At 32.4% G+C, this 26,862-nt stretch overlaps 1 protein-coding gene across 1 annotated transcript in view; it reads right to left on the bottom strand.

The window, feature by feature from the left end:
• Positions 1–26,862, bottom strand: part of LOC145284889 (uncharacterized) — a 44,550-nt gene that overhangs the window by 12,203 nt on the left and 5,485 nt on the right. The window contains exons 2-7 of the mRNA XM_080133961.1: positions 21,876–22,823; positions 19,078–19,141; positions 14,702–14,829; positions 12,578–12,700; positions 5,753–5,870; positions 2,635–2,796 (exon numbers count right to left, since the gene is read on the bottom strand). Of these exons, the coding sequence (XP_079990087.1) occupies positions 2,635–2,796; positions 5,753–5,870; positions 12,578–12,700; positions 14,702–14,829; positions 19,078–19,141; positions 21,876–22,823 (1,543 nt within the window). The remainder of the gene's footprint in view (positions 1–2,634; positions 2,797–5,752; positions 5,871–12,577; positions 12,701–14,701; positions 14,830–19,077; positions 19,142–21,875; positions 22,824–26,862) is intronic.

The following is a 26,862-nucleotide window of genomic DNA, read 5'->3' as shown; positions in this document are numbered from 1 at the left end:
TTGTTAAAACAGTAACATACTTGAATTTGCATCATTTTTTTTATCTAGTTAAAACAGAAACATACTTGAATTTGCATCATTTTTTTATCTAGTTAAAACAGTAACATACTTGAATTTGCATCATTTTTTTATCTCGTTAAAACAGTAACATACTTGAATTTGCATCATTTTTTTATCTTGTTAAAACAGTAACATACTTGAATTTGCATCATTTTTTTTATCTAGTTAAAACAGTAACATAATTGAATTTGCACTTTTTATCTCGTTAAAACAGAAAATACTTGAATTTGCATCATGTTTTTATCTCGTTAAAACAGAAACATACTTGAATTTGCATCATTTTTTTATCTCGTTAAAACAGTAACATACTTGAATTTGCATCATTTTTTTTATCTAGTTAAAACAGTAACATACTTTAATTTGCATCATTTTTTTATTTCGTTAAAACAGTAACATACTTTAATTTGCATCATTTTTTTATTTTGTTAAAACAGAACTATACTTGAATTTGCATCATTTTTTTATCTAGTTAAAACAGAAATATACTTTAGTTTGCATTATATTTTTATCTCGTTAAAACAATAACATACTTGAATTTGCATCATTTTTTTATCTAGTTAAAAAAGAAATATACTTGAATTTGCATCATTTTTTTATCTTGTTAAAACAGAAACATACTTGAATTTGCATCATTTTTTTATCTCGTTAAAACAGTAACATACTTTAATTTGCATCATTTTTTTATTTCGTTAAAACAGAAATATACTTGAATTTGCATCATTTTTTTATCTAGTTAAAACGGTAACCTACTTGAATTTGCATCATTTTTTTTATATAGTTAAAACAGTAACATACTTGAATTTGCATCATTTTTTTATCTAGTTAAAAAAGAAATATACTTGAATTTGCATCATATTTTTATCTCGTTAAAACGGTAACCTACTTGAATTTGCATCATTTTCTTATCTCGTTAAAACAGTAACATACTTGAATTTGCATCATTTTCTTATCTCGTTAAAACAGTAACATACTTGAATTTGCATCATTTTTTTATCTAGTTAAAACAGAAATATACTTGAATTTGCATCATTTTTTTATCTAGTTAAAACAGAAATATACTTGAATTTGCATCATTTTTTTATCCAGTTAAAACAGAAATATACTTGAATTTGCATCATTTTTTTATCTAGTTAAAACAGAAATATACTTGAATTTGCATCATTTTTTTTATCTAGTTAAAACAGAAATATACTTGAATTTGCATCATTTTTTTATCTAGTTAAAACAGAAATATACTTGAATTTGCATCATTTTTTTATCTCGTTAAAACAGTAACATACTTGAATTTGCATCATTTTTTTATCTCGTTAAAACAGTAACATACTTGAATTTGCATCATTTTTTTATCAAGTTAAAACAGAAATATACTTGAATTTGCATCATTTTTTTATCTAGTTAAAACAGAAATATACTTGAATTTGCATCATTTTTTTATCTAGTTAAAACAGTAATTTACTTGAATTTGCATCATTTTTTTATCTCGTTAAAACAGTAACATACTCGAATTTGCATCATTTTTTTATCTCGTTAAAACAGTAACATACTTGAATTTGCATCATATTTTTATCTAGTTAAAACAGAAATATACTTGAATTTGCATCATTTGTTTATCTAGTTAAAACAGAAATATACTTGAATTTGCATCATTTTATTTCGTTAAAACAGAAATATACTTGAATTTGCATCATTTTTTTATCTAGTTAAAACAGAAATATACTTGAATTTGCATCATTTTTTTTATCTCGTTTAAACAGAAATATACTTGAATTTGCATCATTTTTTTATTTCGTTTAAACAGAAATATACTTGAATTTACATCATATTTTTATCTCGTTAAAACAGTAACATACTTGAATTTGCATCATTGTTTTATCCCGTTAAAACAGTAACATACTCTAATTTGCATCATTTTTGGTGTTTTTTTTTTTTAACTTAACACATAAATACATGAAATTTTTTGTGCCATTTTGTTTTTCTTTTATCAAACAATTTTTAATAATGGGATAAAACTGAATAATCTAATATTTTTCTACTAGAACAAAGTGAGAATTATATACAAATTTAACAGCTGCTATGTTAATGCTGGTATATTGTTCCTTGGTGTATACATTTAGTGCCTTGAACCAATTGCAAAGGTAAAGTAGATATTTTAAAAGCGCATTTATTAGTAACTTAATGGAATGTAGTGAATTTCAATAAAGTGTATAACTATTTATGAGTGGCACACACTGTAGACTTGTGGACTGAATCTAGTTTTGAAATTGGTTTTGATAGTATAACCACATCTTTAAATGTCCTCCCAGGCACCTTTGCTAATCTTCGAGTGGTTCTGAGCTATTGTTTCATGGATGAACTTGCTTGGATTTCAGCATGCAGCATGAACAAACCAACAAAGTCTCTTCTTTAAAAGAGCTCGGAGAAATAACAGACTCATTCACAAAATAATTCCTATTGTTCAATTTCTCACTGTTACTTATTTGTCTTATTTACATCATTTCTCACAATATTGACACGAGGAAAGGGAAAAATAATTCCATATATTTAATTTTAAATCAAATTCAGAATGCCACATACCTTCGACAAACTGCAATTTTCTTTGGATCATGAATATAAGGACATTTCTTGTTTTTACATTTTCCAAAATTGTTGAAATACAAACAAGGCTTTTTGGCTGGTCTGCACTGAATTTTTCGATTCTTGGCAAATGCAGTTGCAATACTTTTATGAACAACACGACTGCACAGAAAATGAGAAATTAAAATGGATTCAATAAACAAAACTTTAAGAAAAACAAGTAAAACGGTAAAAAATAAATTAAAAAGGTTTTAATGGAAGCCACTTCAATTTTTTAAGATTTAAATTCCAGAAAAAATAGCTTCAATAAATTCAAATTGCATAGATTTTTATTTCTAAAAAAAAAAAAAAAAAGGCATTTCTGCAATAGAATCAGATATCAAAAAAAAAAAAAAACATTTTAAAAAATATGTTATGTGTCATATCAAAATTAATAACGATTCCAAAAATTACAAAAAAATGAGTAGAAAATTACAAAAAATAAATTTTATCAACAAATACAGTTTTAACAGTTTAGTCCAATCTGTACGATGAACTAACTTATCTCCCTGTTTTAACTTTTGCAAATTAGAATATAGCAGATCAATGTTTTTCTTATTAAAAAAAAAAAAAAAAAACACACACACACACACACACACACACCTAGATCTATTTGATCATTTTTACTAATTTCAACATGAAATGTAGTTACGAGTTTTTACTTAAAATGAACTTTTTAATTTTTTAGATATCAAATCATAATGCATAAGCATGAAAACTTAATTTTTACATGCATTCAAACAGCACAAAAAAGTTAGATAAAAAAGCAAACTTACAATATTTAGTACATAAATTTGGTGTCTTTAGATTGTTCTTTTATTATAGGACTGAAGAAATGTTACTAAAAACATGTTTGACATGTGAAAAATTGAAGTAAAAGAGAACCGGAAAATTCAAAGGATCAAAGAGACAAGATAAATCAGAAACTTGCCAAAAATATAATTCATGTTAACAACCAGTCACAATATAAAAGAAACAGAAGTTCATGTCATTGTCTTTTTAAATGCAATAATTCTAATATATAAATAGCTATATGTCTCTGTTTCCATATTTTCAAACGATCTCCTCCGAAACTAAGTCACAGGGCAGCACTAGGGGCCTCAAATAATCAGATTTTTTAACGGATTGTTCTTTTATAGGTCTTTAGCCAGTTAAAATTGTTTTGAAGCAGTCAAAAATGGGTCAAAATTGGAGAAAAAAAAAAAATTTGTACATTCATCTTGGTCCATTTTAAATTTTTAATCAGTTTATATGCGTGTCATATTGGTACAATGGTAACCTCACTAGTTTTGAATGCTAGGGTTTCGGTTTAAATTCTAGCTTATGGCACCTAAATACTTTTTTTTTTTACTTTTGAAATCACAACTAATAATATATACAAAATCTGGATGAATTAAAATATCATATTTAAGCATATTTTACGCCCCAGGCAAAGCCCCCTCCCCCACTAGTAGACATATCTATAATATAAAGCTGAATGTGTGTGTGTGTGTGTGTGTGGTCATGAATAGGCTCCTATATGGTTGACTATTTTAAAAAACTGATTACATATAATGATAGACGTATCAAGACACAGGAATGTGTAGGTTTGATCTGGCAGAACAGTGGTTCATTAAAAGTGTGGGGTCTGCATTCGCGCCTGGTCCACAAAGTATGGAAATAAATTTAAAAATCAAAAAACGTTTACAAGTGTTTTTGATATAGATGTACCGAATAATACTTTCATAAGTATGTTTTAGGGTTGGTATAATAAAATTGTAGGGTCTGCATTCGCGCCTGGCATCCATAGAATGGAAATAGGCACAAACATTAATAAAGACTTTTCATATCTATCTGTAAGTATATTTTGATAATTATGTTTCAGTTTGAAGATATATGGTATAATAAAATTATGAGGTGTTCGTTCGCACCTGACCTCCATAGAATGGAAATATGTCACAAAGTTTAACAAGGTTTTTTAATATAGATCCACAGAATATTGTGATAAGTGTTTCAGTGTGAACAGGTATGGTATAATAAATTATGGGGTTTATCTATTTTATTTTTACTTTCATCATATTTTGCTTTGGTTTTGATACCCCCAAATTCAAAGCTATCTCTTTACAACCCTTCCTTTTCATAACCTATCATACTTTCATAAGTCCATTTTCTGTAGGCTGTTTTTGAACCCAGTCAATGACGGGTACTTTTGCTAGTATATATATATATTATATATAAATAAATAAATGGAAAAAAATATTAAAAAGTCCTTCTACCTTACATTGCCTTTTATTAATGGTATTGCCTGGAATGAATAAGAAACTGTGTCTTCCTTCACTTAGCATTGAACTCCATGTTACATTTGGGTAGGTAGAGGGTTACATTTAATGGTATTTAAATTTCATTTATGTAAATGTGATTTCAATAGTCAATAACTACTGATTTGCCTCTTGTTTATGCTAAATCCATAAGATAACATCTTTAGCACTGTCGAAAGCTTTTTTCAGCTACACAAAAATAAAATACAGGTTCTTCTTTTTACCATGATACTTCTCTTGCATTCGTCTCAGAATAAATATAGCATCCATATTTTGTTAAGACAAAAAAAAAAAAAAAAAAAAAGCTGCATTTCATTTATGCTTATCTACTTTCACGACATGATTCATCAATTTTAAGCATCTTTAATTTTATCCACAACTCCTTTATTATTGTAACAGTTCACAATTGTACTAAGTTTTTTTCGGAACACTTGAATGATTGATAAATCTTATCATTTCAATACTCATTTGACCCACAACCATCAAAATTTCTCTAAAGCACAAGTCCCCTGCAGCCTTGCCCTATATCTTACAGCTTCCAATAGAATTTCTTTCTCAATTGTTATAGTTGGAACAGATACTACAAGTACTAGATTTTCTTGATGCTATGAAAACTAAGTATGCAACTCATAATTGCATTTCCAGTCCTCTACCTTGTCTTGTTCTTGTGTTTGCTCGCACCCTATTTATCAGAATTAGTATAACCAAAAGATTCCTGTGACTCAAAATTTCCTCAAATTCTTAGTAGAAAGAGTAAAATTAACAAGCGTTAAAAAACTTACTTGGCAACAATGAGCTTGTGAGTGCTAACCCGTTTAAGTACACCAGCTGATGTGCGCGTGAAGATGGCGCCTCCAATATGAATTCTACTGACTTTAGAAACGAGAGAAATCTTGGCACCTGCAGAGTAAAAAGAAAAAGAAAAAAATTACTTTTAATGATTAATTTTATACTGAAATAAAGCCTTTGAGATCATGTCTTCAGTTATAATAAATCCATCCACAAAAATCCATGACTTATAGTATACAGAAGATTTTTATGAATTAACTATGTCTACCAAGATTCTTTAATTTGTTTTTAATCATAAATATATTAGATATTTCATTTTCATAAATCAGAAACTAAGAATGAACCAAAGATGTCAAATTTTCCAATAGAAAGAGAAATGATAATAAAAAATGTATTTGAAATTTTTACAGCAATAACGATTGCAAGTGTACCCAATTGAAAGACAAAACTGAAAGAATTGGCAATACTTCTACACATGACATCACATGCATAAGTACTGTTCTGCTCAGCTTTTGTGAGATTAATATTCTTGTTTTTTGTTGAACAAATTATTTCTGTAAACTTAAGAGCAAAGAGATTTTAATCCTGAATTTGTACATTGCCGATGTTATTTTTAATATAAAAGAAATATCTAATTTAGTGAAGAAATTAAATTGCAACTAATTTTTTTTTTATACATCACTAGCTGTACTTACCCAGCATTGTTCAGGATGCAGTGAAGTGATTGTAGTTTTGAATTACACATAAAAACACGTAACGGCTAGCTACAAAATCCCAATATACATTTTACCTCCAAGATGATTACCTTTGTCTAACCTGTATGCCAAAAAAAAATTTTTTTTTTTCTTCAAACTAAACCTTACCTGAAACTCTAATCCTAATGGAGATCTACTGTTATTTGTAAGTAAATAATCCCTGTCTCTTGAACGCTAACAATCTGCTCCTTCCCACCAAGCCGCCACTTAACTACAGCATTTGTAGTGGAATCTTTAACTTTCAGTCCCTAACCCTCACATGCTAACTGTTTAGTCATCACTAAACATCTATACATTTCTGCCTCTTAGACATGCATTAGAGTTCATTCCTATTTAGTTAGGTATTTAACAGCCAAAGTATGTATTCGGAAGCAAAGCGATCTGCATTATGTAACTGTCTCCTCCTAGATAGTTTTGCAACGATTAATACGAAACTGAACCGATACTCCTTGTTATGCTAAATGTCCATGACTCTTACTTGAAAGCTGAAATTATCTTCCCTCAATAATAGAAACACACTTTATACCTAAAACTTCAACTTTATTCGCATCTACTGAAAACCTGCCCATATATCTATTTACCTAATTATACATGATTCGAAACTTACTATTTTATCCGTACTATATTACACTCACATCTCAACCCTCCTGTCATCTAAAATAAAGTTTGGGCACAACTCGTCGTTCAATTCTTAACACCAACTCACACTTTAATGTTATCCTAGACCTAAGCTAACATAAATAAAATAAAAAAAATATAAAGGGAAAGCCTCAAACCACATTATCTCCTTTCTAACAAGCCTTCTTACAATCTTAGTTGCTTACTCTGCATGAGCTCTACTCACCCCCTTTATCCAGTAACAATGAAATAGCAATGCCCCTAAATTACTTTGAGGAGTGTAACTATTCAGCAGATATATAACCTCTACAAACTAACCCAGTAACATCAACTAACCATGTGGGGTCGCAGAAATACCTGGATTAGAACCCAGGCACGGAGCAAACCCTCTCAGTACTGACGGACCCAGTAAATCTTCCCAGATCATCTGTCATGGAGAAGGAAAACTCTGAAACTAAACCAAAGGGGAGGGAGGCCTCTAAATCTTGGATGACAACCTTCCTAGAGCTGGTGACTCAAACAAATTACCGGTTGGCAAACCTAAACTGCTTAAGGAGAAGATAGGCTCTGTTTATCGCCCGGCTTCCATACTCCTTTGCCTATTAGTCAGGCACAGAGATGCTATCATAGTGACTTGACAGAAACACTCAGTGAGAGATCTTGTTTCTTGTCTAGGGCAACGAACACCGTTTTCCCCACTCCCGATACACCCCACCCATCAAAACTGGGCACTTGAGAGTGCTTGAGTACCATATATGCCTGAGCAATTAGATTGGGTTGACCTTCCTCTGATGGGTTGAGGGTACCGGATTGACAGTTCCTAGCTGCTGTTTCTGACTGTTAGTACAGTGCCCTAACTCTTTGGTAGCGCTTAGAGCGGCTGCTCCATCAACAGGTGTAAAATATCGGGATGAATGTAGTGCCATGTCGCGCATGGAAAGGGACCCTGTACTCATCCCCGGTGGGATTTCCTGAGACCACAATCCTAATTGAAGAAAGGTCAGCTGATGGTCTACTTATGATGCATGTCTGATGCTCTGCATAACCTCTAGTTCAGCTTCCCCTTACCTAAACTGAAACTCTTTAAAAAATATAGCGACAGTACAATCTAAAAATAAGCTTAAACCAGGCTTAGGGTCAAACAAATCCATCTTGCCTCCTCCCTTGAGGCTTGCATTCACAAATATCTGTGGGCTTAGAACTAATTTAACTGTTGATGAAGCATTTCTCTTAACAAATACCCTGGATATCTAAGCACTAAGTGAGACTAACCTACACTCCTCCATCCCCTCTAACTACTTTACCATGCCTGGATATCTCCCACTCTGCCGTAAGGACTCTGACCGACACATGCACGGACTTGGAGTTTACATTCGTAATACCCTTCCCTTGACTAGAGAAACAAACATAGAATCGGATGATCATGTGCTTATGTGCTTTAGACTAAACTTGCAACACAACATTAGCTACTTTTATTTTTTCTACCCAGGACTGCACCATAATAAACAAAGTCTCTGACCGCGTAGACACAGCACTCTCCCTCGACACTAGCGCACAAGTACATGTATTTAGTGACTTTACTGTCCACCATAAAAACTGACTTGGATTCTCTACTTACACAGATGCAGCAAGCAGCACAAGACATAGTTTCTCTATATCTCACTCCCTATCACAAATTGTTACATTTCCAACTCGTTTCCCTGATCAGGAAGAACAACATGCATCACGTGTAGATCGGTTTTTAACCACAGTTCCCGATGATTGTATAACGAATGCCGACAGCCCACTTGGGAATGCTGATCATGCAGTGATAATGGTTGAAATCGCCCTAAACTCTACACCCAAAACTGAAGAGCCAGTGCTCAATACAACGAGATATTATAAAAAGGCTGACTGGGAAGCCATTAGAGATATCAGAGATGCCCCATGGTGAAATATTTTCTCTCTTCCTGCTGAACAGTTCACAAACGAGACCACTGAATGGTTCAAAACTGCAATCGAAGCGCATGTTCCCATGCGGCAATCTTATAGCAAGCCCCACTCTCCCCAATGGTTTACTTAGACTTGCTCAACTGTCATTGCTCAAAGGCAGCATGCATACCGCAGATTTAACCGACATAAGTCCAATTCAAACAGACAGAAGTACATAGAAACTAGAAGTAACGTTTAGAAAGAAACAGCGACACCTAAGAGAGAATTTACAGAAACCACTAAAAAACGCATCGAAGCACAAAAACTAGGAACTCGCGACTTTTGGAAAATCTACAAGTGTAGTAAATAATGGGCAATCAATATTCCCCCACTAACCAAAAATCACGAGGTTGTTTGCTCAGCAACCGACAAGGCTAACATGCTTGCCAGTCGGTTTGCCTCAAACTCCACACTGGACCTTACCAACCACCCCCTCCCTGAATTTCCTATGCGGACAGACGCCACGCTAGACGATCTGAAAATCACCTCTGCTCAGGTGCATGCTATCATAAAAAACTTTGACACTTCAAAAGCATGTGGACCTGATCTCATCCCAGTTGTGCTATTAAAAAAGTGCTCAGCCGAAGTAGCTCCAGTTCTCTCCAAACTCTACAACAAATGCCTTAATGAATCTTTCTTTCCGGGCTGTTAGAAAACTGCTTCTGTGGTACCAGTATTCAAGAATTCTGGTGAAAGAACTAACCCATTAAATTATCGCCCCATTAGCCTCCTCCCACTTTTTGCCAAAATATTTGAGACCTTAATTAACCATGCTCTAGTCCATCACCTTACAGATGCTAAACTTCTGACTGACAAACAATATGGATTTAGACAAGCCCGTTCCACAGCAGACATCCTAACTGTAATCTCTGAACATATATACCATTCACTGGACAAAGCGGGGGAGGGCAGAGCGGTATCTCTAGATACATCTAAGGCTTTTGACAGGGTATGGCATGAGGGTTTCCTCAGGAAAATTAGATCATACAGTATCACTAGTAGAATACTTATAATTAAATCCGTCTTAGATAAGAGAAAAATCCAGGTTGTCCTCGACGGTCGTACATCTAAACAATATGATATAAATGCGGGAGTGCCTATCCTTGGACTTCTACTGTTCCTGATATTCATAAATGACCTCCCCGACAACATTGCCTCCGAGATGAGTATATATGCTGATGACACTACACTCTATAACAGGCACGACAAGAAAAATGAACACATATCTAAAGAAATGGCAGAAACACTAGAGGATGACCTCCAATCTGTAGTGGAATGGGGACAAAAATGGATGGTCATGTTCAATGCCGCCAAGACTAAATTAGTTTCATTCAATAATGACAAGAAACCTTCTCTACTACCTATAGCAATGGCCAACGACTCTTTATCTGAGAGTACATCTTTCAAACTCCTTGGCCTAACGTTCAAGGAAACATGAGTTGGAACAATTACATTGAAGCCATTGTCAGGGCCGCTGCAAGGAAGGTGGGCTCTCTCTACCGTGCTAGAAAACTAACACCCGAAAATATCCTGTACCTCTATAAGGCCACCATTCGCCCATGTATGGAGTATTGCTGTCATATTTGGGCTGGTGCATCTGCTACTAGTCTCTCGCTCCTTGACAAGGTTCAAAAGAGAGTCGCAAATCTGATAGGCCCTGAACTGGCATCTAAGCTTCAGCCTCTGTCCCATCGATGAAACGTTGCATCCCTCTGCCTGTTCTACAAGTATTTTAATGGTGAATGCTCTGACAAACTGCAAGCACTTGTGCCCCCACGACGTGAACATCCTCGACAAACCCGACAGGCTGCTAAATCACACCCCCATACTGTAGAGATCCCTAGATGTAAAAGATCTTTCTACTCCAGTAGTTTCTTCCCCAGAACCGTTAGACTTTGGAATTCAGTTCCAGGTCCCTGCTTCCCCAATTGTACTGACGTGCAGAAGTTCAAGTGCAACGTGAACTGACATCTTGCTGTCCAAATCCCTACATAGTAACCCAGTAGTTGTTGCCCCTAATAGTAGCCCCTACACCAAAGTGGCAATGTGCCTTGTTTGGGGTGAAAATGTAATAAAAAATAAATAAATAAATAAATAAAAAAAATTTTTAATTCATACAAAAAAAAAATTTTTTTTTAAATAATTTAATTTAAATGTTAATATCTTTAATCTCTATAAATAAAATGAACTCATTCCCCCCCCCCCGTGTGAGTTTGACCTAAATACAATCAAGACATTACATGCAAACATAATGTGCAAAAACTGCAGCACAGGATCTGAGGTGTGCTATAGGCCTATTAACCTTACACTTCCTCAATAACCGTACATTCCTATATTTTTCCCGGTGAGAGTTCACTGCCAAAACCGGTTAGATTCAATGGAACTTGCAGCATCTTTTCTCTCTATTAGATTCCTCCTTTTCCCACTCCCCATTTACACCGCATCGGATGCGTTCACAAGGAACAGTACGAGGAAACACCGGTTTAAAATCGTACAAGGTTATTTATGCTGTTTTTTTTGTTTATCTTTCCCTGATTTATGCTGTTTTTACCTTAAATAAAATAAAAAGAAAAAATATAAAAAGAAAACGCGATTATTATATTGTTCTTTTTTTAGTTAGTGTAAGACGCTAACTGCGGGACTAACCAGTTCTTACTTCCGGTTTTAACGACTAACCTTAACCTTTATTATTGCTTGCAACTAAACATTTATTTTCACACAAAGAATTCTTTACTGTTCATTATTACAACGCAACGATATCGTGAATTCACTTGCATTACACTTAAAATAAAAAAATTCATTTAGAATTCGTTCACTGAGGAATTGATATTTGATGTAATTCACTCTTTAGTTAATCATCACGTTTTTTTTTACGCTTTCACCTCAATGATCCAAGTTCGAGCCCCATCCCCTAAAACTTTTGGGGGATTTTTCAAACACCCTGGCACTAGCAGACCGTTCGTATTGCATTACGTTCATTTTTTTTTTTTTTTTTTTTTTTTTTTTTACAGGATTTTTGTTCTTGATAGTTTTATACATTGCTTTTATAATTTTTAAACAGGGTTATTACTTCGCTTTGTTTTCATTTTACAACCTCCCTAACCACACACGCATCTAAAAACCCAGGCAACACCAGATACCCACCGCTAGTTAAAAAGAAGTTACTTCCTTTACAGATTTAGATTTTTCGATAAATCTTTCAGGTTATCAGTTGTCCGAGTAGAACAAGTAATTTTTTAAATTTGTAGTGAAGCAATTACATTGCCAATAACACGGTACAATAAATGAAAATTTGCAAGTTAGAAACAAAGTTTGAGTTGTAATATTAAAATACTATCGGAGTCTGGCATTGAAAATCTGACAAAATAACCTAGGAAAACGGGCAATGTCCTGTTGGTAGTAAATAAAATGCAAGTGGTTGATATCTTTGGCCGTATTCAGAAATAAATTTGGAGAAAAATCTATTATACATACTTGGCATTGACCTGGATAATGAAGTGTTAATTCTCCGGAGGTTTTTCCCTCCAGCTTCGACACGGAACCTTACTCCTTGCACAGTGACAGTCTGCAGTTGGCTAAATTTTGGATTTATGAAACCTGAGAGGAGAAGAAATAAAAACAATGTTCAAATTAAAAGGTTCTTACTTAAAATATAAGTTATTAGAAAACAAAACTACAGGAAAATCTTTATGATGTATATACCTGTAACTGAAATGTCATATTCCAAAAATCAGTAAACTGATAAAAAAAAAATTTGTTTTATGAAGAAAATCATTTTTAAGCAATTAATGGGGTATTGTCAGCACTATAATATGTTTAGTAACTATAACTTATTGTTCAGTTATCTGTTTGATTCTTGACATTTTTTTTTCGTAACAGCAGATAAGACAGTTACTTCTCAGATACTCAAAGTTTGATTTTCTTAATCAAAAAATACTTGATCAATCTACATGATTTTAGGAATAGATCTTCATTCAGTAACTGATATGTACATCGAATATTTTTCTGCATTTTTTTTCTTAATTAGATTGAATTCTAAATAAGACCCCTCCCAACAAAATAAATTAAAATCCATATTTAAAAAATTGGGACGAAATACATCTGTATAAAAATGAAAATGTCTGCACATGCTAACAGCATGGAGGGTGTGTTGCATGGGTGTTTCTATGCTAGTTTAGTCAGTATATGAAAATGAATAAATAAAATAAAAAGTAAAAAAAAAAATAAAAGTAAAGTTTCATTTCTAGTAACAAATGCCAATTTTCTTTCTTTTAACTATTGAATATAAAGTTGCTTTATTATTTTTATTTTTAAAACGAGAAGCTTTAACTTCAATAAGAGATGTGCATTTCTTTTTTCACGCATAGAAGATTGGGTGACCAAATCAATATTTCAGTTTTAAAATGTGATTTGGGTTTATAGAAGATATACAATACTGTCATGAAACTTATATTCTGCTAAAGTTCCCCTGCTCAGCTTGCGAAAATGGAGTCGGCATTTATTTCCCTCTCATGGCAGGAAGATGCAACAAGAGTTGGAAAATGAGATTGACGAGCCAATGCCTTCGAGGACAAGCATTTTGGCCTACAAAAAGTGCTTGGCCAACCTGTCAGCATTCTTCAGAGGCAATAAACTAACCCCTTCTCAAAGAGAAGACAATGCCCGAGAGAGTTGACCTCCCAGAAATGCACAGGACCAAAACATTCCGCAACCAGATAAAAGACCATTAAGGTGCAGAGGGCAAAAATGCCACTGCCAAGTCTAGTGCCAGCCCATCTTGAAACATTGACAAAGTCCTGGCCATTCATAAGTCATAGGGGGCCTCCATCAGACTAACTCCAATGAGTGTCCCCCCACTGATATAAGAATAATAAACATAAGCAGAATGATCAATAATGAACAAAAACATATGTAAAGTTAAAACTTGAGATGAGCATAAAAATGTATGTTTGTCCCTGGTGAAGCGGTATATTAGAAAAGTACATTTTCACTTTCACACAAACAAGATGTTAGTCAGCATATATGATACACAAGATGCTAGTCATTAAATGTCCCATTTTGATTATATTGAACAGTTTATCTTATTTAAATGTAATTCAGATAGTGGGGTCTCACATCAGTGCGGGAGGAAGGGGGGGGGGATACATGGAAAAGACATCCAGAGAAAGGCCCCGAAATGGTGTGTATTCTCTCCTGATGATCTGACATTATCAAGACTGAAATGAAATACACGAGTGAAAACAGTCAATAAAGAAATCCACAAGCTGTTTCTTCCAAACAAAAATCTTGTTAGTCACTTGCTTCAAGAGCAAATTTCTGCTACTTATTCCGGTAACAAATATTCTTTAATTTAGGATGGTCTCTTTAGAGACAAGGACAACTATACAATCTTATGAAAAAACTATACATAGCTTTATAAGATAATTCACTAATTTAACAAATTCGACATTAAAATGGGCATGTTAACAATTAACTTATTCTATATCTGGCCTTCTCTTAAAAGGAAAAATAAAAAACAAAATGCCAAGTTTTTAGTAAAATCAGAAGTCATAAGAGGGAAAAGGTTGGACATAGAAACACTATGGTGGCAATACTCACGTTTTGCACCTAAAAACCATTTCCTTTGATTTTCTGGAGATAATTTGTGTTTTGCAGCTAAAGGTGAAATCAGGAACTTTGAAGAGTTTAAGTTCCGATAAACAAGATTTCGATGATCAATTTTCAATCTGAATTAAAAAAAAGAAATGTTTTACTAAACATAGAAAAAAAGCTTTACTCTATAATACACATTGTGTCGGTTTAAATACCTACATGCATAAACAGATATGACTAACATTTAGAGATTAATCAGTATATATTCAAGCAACATTATTATTATTGCATAATGTAGTAAAGAATTTTCTTAAAAGTTAATTATGGAGTTGTAGGGTAGTCGGAACATTTATGACAAAAACTTTAATATCTGTAAATGTTGTCCAAATCTCCACAATGAAGTTTTAGTATATAAAATCCGGTGTTTGTTAAGATAGAGTCAACAAATCGACTTTTTAAATAAATTTCAACACTGCCAAGTGACTCAGACAGCTTTGACACATTAACATAGTAACTGCTAATTTAACATTTGTTAAGTATCTGGCCAGTATTATGGATTTTTATCTTTATTAAATAAAATTACAAAATCAAAATACAATTTCCAATTCTCAAAAGAATTTAATTAAACAATTAGATGAGAAAGAAAAATTACAAACCAACTACAAAGTACAATTTGTAATTCTTTAAGTGAATAACTAAGTTGAAGTTCCTCTTCTATTCTTGCTGCCTGCCTCCTCTGCTCTCATAGTCCCTTCAGTATTTAAAATTGAATACTTTTAAGTGGTAATGTAAAAACATTGTCAGGATACAGACTGTTCCTCATAGGTTCATACACATTACCACCTGTACAAAAGAGCCTCTTATTCTCCAGATGAAGGTGGTGCGCTTAAATATTTTGAAGCCAGTTTACTCAGCAGCCTCCTGTGTCATTATCTACCACTGAAATGGATCATCACATCTTGCGAGTAGTGGTAAAGCTACATTCTAATCAAGTTCTTTTGTGCACTCCAGCATAAGGGTTTACTCCTTTTGAGTTTAGATTGTAACTCTTGTATTTCTGTTTTAGCTGCAGTCTCCAGGTTTAACTTGGCTTCTAAATTTTGATTTGTTACTGTAGGCCTATTTGAAGCTAATTCATCAAACAGGCTTGAAAGAAACAGTTTTACTTTCACTTTGATCTTGACCCTCTACAGAAGGTGAGGTGTATCCTGCGGATTCTGCTTCATTGCCATAAGTAGAAAGTAGATGTAAACTCCAATTCTTAATAGTGTTTTCTATGACATTCTTTTGAAATTTAGATCTGTGATCTAGGAAAGTAGGTACACACAAGTTTTTATCACTTAGATGAAGATCTTGTTTCCATTGATTCATTGAATCGTTCAACAATGGTAAAGATTCCAGTAAAGTCAGAAATATCAGAATTAGATTGGGCAGTTTTATAAAGAAATAACCTCAAAGCTAAAATTGAACATATTATCGATATGGTTGAAGTTCTGTGATTGCTTCTTTAGTGATTTCTTCAAATGGACTCAGGAACTGGATATTTTTTTTCAAACAAGTCCCCATTGGTAAGTTGTTATAGTAGGAATCTTATCACACATTACAAGAGCTTTTCATTGTTCTGGAAAACTCAGAGAGGGAATATTAGGTGTTGTAGCTGTTCAAATGTCTAGTTCATGAAATGCTAATTTCAGCCAGAGACAATTGAATTTTTGTTTTACTTTTGTAAATATATCGAAAATTATTTTGCAGTGAAGTAGTTTGACAAATGTTTGCAATAAGCCAATTAAATTCAATGTCAGATGTTATAGAATATGGTCGAATATCAACAGCAATCATTTCTCTTATCAGATAATGGATCTCTTGTGACATGTGGTCATTAGTATACTAAACTTTTTTTATTTAACTTATGTTTGATATCTAATTAGCAATTCATCTGAATAAAACATTATCTAAACCATAAAAATAATGTAATGGTAGCAAGTGTTCAAAAATGAGGAACAAAAGTATAACTGATGAAGAATGCTTTATTTTCCATTCGAACATGGTCGCAATTGTACATTTCAACATGAAAACTAAAAAAAATAATTTTCTTTGACAGTGATTTAAAGTACAAAACAATGTTAATTTGATAGGAAGAGAAAGGAGGGAAATTTTCCATATGCTTACATCTATTTGCCTCAAATTCAGTGCAGTTGTAAAAAAAAAGTACATGTTAACAACATGTCATGCCTGTTATTTGATAATATAGTGTACACAATGCACATCTGATAAATTTTCACTGACAAGCAAAAAAAGAATTAATTTGTCTTCATTTACAATATAATTTAATTAATATTATCATTTATAATAAAAATCAGCAGATTATTTGGTAATCGGACAATTTACTAATCAGTACATCCCTAGTTCAGAGTTATGTCCCGCATATAGACTGATGTCTACTTTATAACGTCTAAGAAAAATGCAATTTTACCCATTTCCTATAAAAATCATTTTTAATTATAAATAATTTTCTACGCTATGAATTTTCATAATTTTTGGATATATCAGTATTTTCAGCATGATAATTAAGTCTGTAATATTGGTTTTACTTAAAAAAAAAAAAAAATTTTTTTTTAAATCAATCTGCCTACTTTATCTTAACAAGTACCTAAAATCCTTTTAAAACAAATTGGGATCATCTAAGTAAGATCAAACTACAGAATGAATGTGGTATTTTGGTAAGAGTATTTAGCATATGGTAAGCCTAATAACTTTTGACAAAATTGTTGGACCATGCTGACCCCTTTCCATAAAAAAAAAATTAAAAGAGACTTTATAATGGTTTTAAAAAACATTGAACATATATTTTTTATTAAATAAAAGAGGTTTTCATGTGAATAGAGTAAACTCGCCATTAAACTTGTAGACAGCAAATATATTTATGGTGCCATGTGTATCTGTAAACAAAATTATTTTTTTTTGTAACTTTAATAATAAAGTTTATAAGAATGTGTTGTCCCTCTCTAGTGCTGCATGTGAGATGACGCCACAAAAAAATAGTGAACAAATGATGAATGTGAGAAGTGTGAACGGCCAACGTTGTCTCCATATTTTTGCTAAGTTTCAGAAAAATCTAATGTATGGGGCAAAAGTTATGAGGTAAAAAGTGTCAGATTTTGCAATTTAGGGGCATTTTGTGACTCCGTTTGAGCTCCTGGAGACATCAAATCCCAGTGTAAATGGATAACAGCGCAGATTCAGGCCTTAACGCAAGTATATTCGAGTTGACCATGAAAAACCACTACATAGTCAGACATATCAAGTTTTTGTTGAGAAATATGAAAAAAAAAAAAAAAATTAAAAAAAATTGTTTTAAAAAAGCCATAAAAAGGGGGTGTTTTGAACGCTGAAAGTCCCCAGGGATACAAACCAGAATTTTGCCAGGGTCACCCATACTGGATTTATATTAAGAAAAATAGGCTCCACATTTTGACCAAGTTTCAGAAAAATCTAATGGATCAAAAGTTATGGAGTAAAACGTGTCATTTTTGGCCATTTTTGACCTCTTTTGAGCCCCTGGGGATGCAACAGGAATTTTTGCAATAAAATTTTTTTTTACTGTGCACTTCTATTTAATGAAATACAATTTGTGGTAAAATTTCAGGAAAAACTAATGGACTGTTATCCGGCAATTATCCAGACTAACAGATGCCACTGAAAACATAGGTCCCTTACCGATAAATCAGGGGACCAAAAAGTTATGTTTGACAGAATGAGCTCTCTAGGTTTTATACGATTGATTTGCTTGACATTTATGAAGTTAAATTAAGTTTTTAATTTAAATAAAAAATTAAAATTTTGGTGCTTATTCAGAATTACACTATGAAAAAAAAAAAAAAAAAAAAAAAAAAAAAAAACAGGAAAATCTTTATAACTCGTCATTGAACAAAGGTGTCATATTCCAAAAATCACACATTGATCAAGCATATTTTTGTTTATTACTAAGAAAATCAGATTTTACGATTTTTAATGATTAATACTTTTTGGCAGCCATAGTAGTCTGTAAATTTCAGTAGTTGAATAGAGTTGTCTGCCCTTGGAAAAAAAAATGGCAGCAGATGTGTTTATGGACTCGCTGGTCATAAATTTGATTTATTAAAAAAAATAAATACTTGATCAACTAATTTTTTTTAATACAACATCTTAGTTCCTTAATGAGTACATACAAAGATCTGTATGTATTTTTCTTTCTTTTTTTTAAGTGACATTCTAAATAAGCAGATTTTAGAAGTTGAAATGATACTTAGGAAATATTTGAGAAATCAAGGTTTTCTTTTTCCAATCAATTCCAACTTTAAGGAATGACTATAAAAAATGAGATCAAAAAACTTAAAACTTACTTTGATTTGTGAGGAATAACAGAGGACTTCCTTTTTATTAAATTAGGGGTTGATGCAACAGGAACTGGAAAAAGAAATCAAATTTATTTACTAAAATAAAAAGGTTTAACTTAAAAGTATCAAAAGAGGCTGACAGACATTTTATTTTCAGATACGATAACTTCATAAAAATATATAGTGAGCAAATCCAAATAGACAAAAGTTCAAACATGGAATTCAAATAAAATTTAAAAATAGCGAGAAAATGCTAAGATTAAAAAAGAAAAGTTCTTTAATTTGTTTTTCATAAAAGTTAAATTTCAATTTAAAGCAGATTCAAATCTGCTTATCAAGTATCACATGTGAAGGATATCATTTCCACTGTAAACACTTTTTCAAATACACACATGATTTTTAGAAAAAGTTAAATAACTTAGATTAAAGATTCATACTTTTGACAAAGTTTTCATTTTTTTTAAGGTAAAATCATATACTACCGACAAAACTTATAAGAACTTTTTTTTTCACTGTATCTATGAAGACCCAGATAAATTGTAGGTTTAACGTACCCCCCACCTCAGGAAAGGTAAAGGTTATGAAAGATGCATTACCCCAAGTGTTTTTTTCTTCTGAACACCTAAATGCCTTTTTCTTCCTTTAAACAGTTTAATCTTTTCTTAAACCAATAAAAATTTTAACATTACATTCACAATAGATTTTTAATTAGATTTGCTTTCTTACGATCATAAAATTTTATACTAAAGTATGCAAAGTAGACTTTCTCACTTATACTTCATTTAAGAAAAACATGCTTTCATCTTTTGAAGCAAATTTTGAAATTTCCTATTACTAGCAAGTGAGGGAGGGAGGTATGGGCGGTCCCAGCTCTGCCTGGTCATAAAATATGCTTAAATATATAATTTGTCCAGATTTCATCATCATAGGCATGATTTCAAAAGTAAAAAAATTTGGATGCCATCAGCTAGAATCGAAACCGAAAGCAAAATCAACATTCACAGCTGGTGATGTTACCACTGTACCAACATGGCATGCATATGAACTGATTAAAAATAAACTAACATGAATGTACAAAATGTACGATTTTTTTCAATTTTGACCCCTGTTTGGCCCATTAAAAACTATTTTAACTGACTAAAAACCCACAAAAGAACAGTCCATAAAAAAAACAAATCCAATCATTTGAGGCCTCTAACGCCACTCTGTAAATTTTAGTTTCGGAGGAGATATGGAGACAGACGGACATAGTGAGTTTTTTTATAAATTAGATTTGGAATCTTGTCATTTCAGTTGTAATGCCTAGATTTTAGCTAAAGTGACTAGCAGATTTTGGGGGAGGAGTCAAAAACAATAACCTTACCGAGATTTTAAATGTGAGGTGGGTGGAGGGAACTGATTAGTAACTAGCACCAAAATGAAGAAACCAGTACAAAGCTAATTTCATCATTTCCACATTTAAAATAGGTTTGAAAAACATTCAAACAATAACATCTTATATACTACTTTTGAATTTCAGTTTTCCATTTTTATTTTAAGCTGTAAATTAACAAAAACTAATTTAATATGTACACATCAAAGTCACGTAGAGGTGAGAAACAAAAAGACAAAGACTTTGGATTATTAACACTACTATTCTCATTGATTATTTTCGTAAATTTTTGGACAATGTAATTTCAAATCTTCCAATCAAACTGGAGTAATTTTCTAGAGCGATATCTATATAAATTTTGCTAAATGTATACTTTTTATAGGTGCACGATTCATTCCTCTAACCGAACATCATGAATTTTGGGACACATTTGCTAGGTGTAAGATGTCAACACTGGCCTATATTTAGCATAATTTAGTTTTATATAAAGAGATTGTATTTTATGAAAAATTCAAACTATTCTCATTTTCATAAGAATTTTAATAAGTATTAAATATCAATAAATATTACACAAATTTCAATTTCTTGTAAGATTTTATAGAATTTTTAGGGGCATAATATGAGTACAACTTCACATTTGAAATTCAAAGATTTCAAATTTTGAATTCATAGTCATTAGACAACAATGAAGCAAAATTCCCTGAATTTCAATGTCTTAAGACCCTTTGAGCTTAAATCTTAATTTTAGATATTTTCTAGAATAAAAATCATATAATGGATTTAGCTCATATTGGACTTAGGATTCTACAAATAAAGCTTATTTTAATCTTCATAAAAGGGACATAAATATTGTGCAAAACTATTTGGAAAAGTAATTTTACCTGTCCACTAGGACGAAATAGATACTGGATTCAAAATTTGTAGTATATAGTAGTGTTGGGACGATTAATCAGAATTGGAAATAAAAAGTTTTTTTTAAATAAAAAAAAACTTTCAAGTATCAGAAAAATTTGTGCTTACATTTTTAATGCCCCAAAACGATTATTATATATAAATGAAAATAAGTGTTTACAAAAATTATTACAATGAAAAAACGGTGAATAGGACATTGTTTAAGAATCTATCAGCATAAGGGTGGAGGGCTATATTGAATCACTTTTTTTTTTCTTTTTTTTTTTTACTCATTAAGATTTATTCTAAACCATGTCATAAGCAGAAGGCCAAAATAAAGAGTTAGTAAATAACACAAAGCTGAATTATAAAGCTTTCCAATTTACGAAGAGAAATTGTAAATAATCAGTAACTTTCCTAAACTAATTCTCATCAAGACATTAAAAAAAAAAAAAACATCTCCAAGACATACAAGGATTCATAGCATAAGATATATTAAAAAAAAAAAAAGAAAAAGTTTATTAAATAACATGATACTTACCACGACTGATTTTACGTCTTGACATCATCACAAGTGGCTTTTTGTCAAATTTCTTGCCAGCATCAATTATAAGTTTCCGAAGTCTCTTTACATAAGATTTACCAGCTTCTGAATTTGAGAGACCAATTACTTTGGCGCGATGAAGACACCGTTTAGAAACATAGGAATAACCACTCTTGGGTGTGAACACATCGGCTTTCTTTACAAAATTGAAACGCGTGTTTACTGCATGCCGTTTCACATGAGATACTGAAGTTCTTGTAGTCACCGGCGACACAACAGGTGTGCTAGCAGCAGGTTTATGTTTGTGTACAATCTTATAGCGACTCTTCAAAGTCATACGCTTTGACTTTAAGTGAGGAAGGTTTGTTCCAGATGAGGGTACTTTGGGTGTGCTGCTTGCGGGACAAGTTTTAGCAGGAAACAAAGAGTTTGGAGGTATTAATACAGGATTTATGAATATTGATTTTGAAAGAGAAGTCACAGGCGTGACTGTAGACTTCTGTAAAGAACAAGGAACCAGCGCCTTTGCTTCTGACTGTATACCGATCACTTGTTTAGTAGAATCATGATTATCAATACTACAAGAAACAGCAGTCGATGTTTGAGCAACACTTTCATTTATTTTTGGAAGACTATTAGTTGAACAATCCTTTTTTAAAGTTAGATTATACTTGTGAGTATTGATAAGTGCCCGATTAACAGAAAATGGTGTCGGCTTCCTGTACAATGACGTGGATGTTGTTGCCAGTGAAGTAGGGGTCACTTTGCTTGGGGGGCTAGAGTTTACTTTCTTATAAGTCATTTTTGGATTCACAAAAACTAACGAACGAGATGAATATGTGGGTTTTACATGATTGCTAGAAATATTTTTGTGATACGAATAAAAAGGTTGTGTAGAATACATATTGCAGTTGGCTTGTCGTTTCTTCTCTTTGTCAAGTCGTTCTGAGAAAAGAAAATTAGTTTCATAATATTACACATACAGATGAGAAAATAAGACAAAAAAGTAACTCGGCTAAAATGAATCCTATACAGAATTAGGATTTTTTAAATTTAGTACATCTTTTTTAATAAAAAAAAAAATAAATAAAATAAAGATTTTTTTTTTAAAAAGCTGTCCTTCAAATAAGTATGCAACTTGTACTCATTTTAGCATTTGGGCCTGCTCTATCCAGAAAATTTATTGAGTATCAAACAAATGCTGACCAGGTACAATGTTCCAACACAGTAGCAGATATTACAGTTCCAGCGACAAACCCCATAGAGGTAAGGGCCCAGGATCAGCTCCACATCATGTTTTACGGTTCCAAACAAGGTTTTCAACTGACCTCCACATTATTTACTTCCAACCCGAACGAAGACTGGTTCAACTACTTTGCGGATGAAATTATCTGGGCGACTGAACCAGCAAAGACATCTTGAGAGGAGAGCTTGCTGCAGAGAGGATATGTTGTAACAATAACAAAATACTGCCTTTAAGATAAACTTGCCAACAAACACGAAGGATTCGATGCAAACAGTAGTGATTGAACACCTAAAATTTTCGTAGGTTGCTTGCTTTCATCAACCAGGTTATGTATATTAATAGTTTTTTTACCAATGAATGCTTACTATTGTTTTGGTCATTTCTTTGCAACAATTTTCATATTGGTACAAATGTTTGCTTCCATTACGTTTCTTGGACTACTATTCTCATCTTATGTGTCATTTTCACAAGATTTCAGTTCATGTAACCTCCAACCTTCTTCAGGTGTATCTTGTCAAACTCGAGAAAATTTCTGTAGAACTTGAGAATTTGGACAGAATTTTAAACGGATCCATGGTGCAGTGGTTAGAGTACTTGGAAAATCAGTTGTAAAATTGATATTCTCCTGAAGGTTGAAGGTTCAATTCTCAGTGTGGATGATCGAAAAATACAGTCAAGAACCACTTAAGACCTATCATGGTTGTCAGAACAAGATCATGCTACCCCCTGTGAAGTAAATAAAGGGTTCCGTTCGAAATTAGAGTTTGACAGAAACATTCCAGAGTTTGACAAGGTACACCTAAAGAAGGTCGAAGGTTACATTGATCAAAACATGAAAATGACACTCACAATAAGAACAGTAGTCCAATGAATCCAAATAATACGTCTGCTTCCATGTTTATGCAATTCCAATCCTTCCAATTTGCTTTCTTTAAGAATTTATTTCTTTAAAGTCCTATTATTTCTAATCGTTTTAAACCAGTTATCCTTAACGGATATTAAATTTTTTTATGTAGGCAAGTTCTTTGCATCAACTTAGACAAGACATTCTCCTAATGTCCTTAGAAAATTTGCCTCTTATCTGAAGACTAATTTGCCAATAATTTCTTTTAATGGCATGGTAAGTTGGTTGTCATTTTCTATCCCATTAATAATTACATAGATTTTCTAGCAGAAATTGGTAGATCTCTGGACAACGTTCACTGCCGATTCAAAGCCTCAGTTTGTCTGCAACACCGAGTAAGACTGCTAGTATCTTAAATACTTAAAGATTATTTTTATCCGTTCCATTCCTCAGGTTTGTAAATTATTAAAGATTTAATTATTGTTCTACATTTATATTCTTCGATCAAATGTTTAGACAATATATTTTTTCCTCAAACATGCTTAGTTTTAGAAACATATTTTATTTTGATTGTTATTAGTGTTTATCAATTATATCAAAAGCTTCAACTTGAATCACTGTCAGATAATCATAATTCCTGCATTTGAACAAAGTCCTAAGATTTTGGAGAGATTTTCATAAGCGAATATACTCTGAAACTTTATTAAACATGGTACTTGGATAAGCATATTTCATTTTGATCAAACTTGACAACCACAACATGAAATACAATTATTAAATTATAGAAATTTAAAAAATAAAAAAATGTTAAGAAGATCCTTGGGTCAAGCTCTACTCCAAAAATTCAATTTTATTAAAAAAAACTATACAAAATAAAATTTTTAAATGTTAATATGGTCTACAATCTAAGGACAAAAGGACACACAATTCCTCATTCAATTCCGGACAGTCCTGTTGGCAGCTAAACTTCTCCCAGTTTTATTCTATCCGTATCTTTATGTTAAACATGACAATGTGAGCATATTTTCTTGATGCAATAACTTATTTGGTTCTATAGTTTAAGGTTATACCTAATTCATAACTGCTTACATCAGCAGGTACAAATATTTCTCCAGAGTCTTGTTAACATTTCAGTAATTGTTATAAAACATCCTTCACATATTTGTATTCCTCCATGATTTTGAAATTCATTTTACTGACAACAATGCGGATCTATTTTAATGATCCCTATGTCTTTTTTTTTTTTTGACATAAGGTTACAATCTGCTCTTGGATCTTATTTTAAACATGCCTTATCCACATATAGGTAATGTACAATACTATGGCTTTATTTATAATTTTTTTTTGTGATGATAGAGGGAAGAGGATAAGCAGCTATGGCTAATGAGTGACCATTGAAAGGAAATAGTGACTGGACACAGAGGCAAACTTAGGACTGTTGGATTTCGAAAACAATCGTTAAAAGGCATGTGATTATGCAAAGTCAAGAATATTTAAAAAAAAAAAAAAAAAAGCACCATTGTAATGTGAGGGAATCGACTTGTCAGCAAATTTAGTGTTTTTGCCATTTGCTATTCTAATTCAAGAGTGTTTATTTAAGCCCCCCCCCCCCCCCGAAAACGCAATGGTCAGTTTTTAAAGACGGAAAAATACAGTATACAAAAAGGAGTACTTTAGATTGGCTAAAATGAAAAAAATTCTACTTCATTGACCAAGGATAGAAAATTTGAAGTGCAATATCAAAACATGTACTACACTGCACCTAGCTTTAAAAAAATCAAGGAAGGACCAGTACACATTTCTGGCTTCATATATAGTGATGCCTCTCAAGAGTGTTTTTTCCTTTGTTCTTGGTACCAATTTCTTTTATATACATATTCACAACAAATTACAAGACAATTTGTGGTTCGACACTTATTGTATATTTTCACCATATTCAGGCACAACCCTCAAAAGTATGTTGATGCACCTTCTATGCTTAAGGGACTGCTCATTAGGTAAAAACTAATTTGAGCTTTTAGGTTCATTGTAAAGATGTTTATGTTTGTTGACATCCATTACATTGGGTAGGTGCTAAAATGATGGCATGAGGACAGAGGCAGAGACTGTCAGCTCAACAGTTGAGTTTCAATCTCAGCTTGAAGCACTTGCTTGTCTAGCCACACTGATGAATGCTAAACAGTAAAATGGTATTGTCTGTATGACAGTATATATATTTTTTTCCACCTCAAACAAGGCACATTTTAACAGGCATAATATAAACTAGAGGCCATATTTATAGAAGTATCCTAAGTAGGGAATTGTTCAACGAAAGCTTTGTTCACATTGCATTTAAATTTCTGCATGTTGGTACAGAGAAACAGGGAAAAAGGAAGGAATTCCAAAGGGAAGCAATTCGAGTAAAGTTACTATAGTAGAAGGTTTTCTGTCATTTGAGAATCTCTACAGTGAAGTGGTGAGATATTGCTGCTGGTCAAGTAAACCAGGGGTATTTATGCTGAGGAGGCACAAGGGCAGCAAGTTTGGAGTACATTGTAAAGCAACACTGCAGTGATGAGACAGGTTGGAACTTAGACGGCACGAAACCTATTATATTGTGGATTGTCTAAGAGGAAGAGACTAGGGATTGGTGCACTAGCTCAGATGTAGCAACAATATTCTATATACAAGCAATTCTTTTGCAAGAAGTTTTCTAGTTCAGTAAAGGGAGCTCACCTCCTCTCCAGAAAACTTGACATTATCTTCACCGCATTTGCATCATGTGAATGTTAGGTTCAGGAGTTTGAATGTTGGCCACTCAAACAGGGTGCTGTCAGTCATGTGATTGGAAAAGTTACTTATAGCTATTAAAGAAAAGGAGTTTTATCTTAGTAGCATTAAATATAACTATCAAT

This window comes from Euprymna scolopes, chromosome 9, assembly GCF_053919585.1.
Source record: "Euprymna scolopes isolate OS-2025 chromosome 9, ASM5391958v1, whole genome shotgun sequence".
Classification (NCBI taxonomy): domain Eukaryota; kingdom Metazoa; phylum Mollusca; class Cephalopoda; order Sepiida; family Sepiolidae; genus Euprymna; species Euprymna scolopes.
The sequence above is the reverse complement of the archived record's forward strand: the minus strand, read 5'-3'. Positions and strand labels throughout refer to the sequence as shown.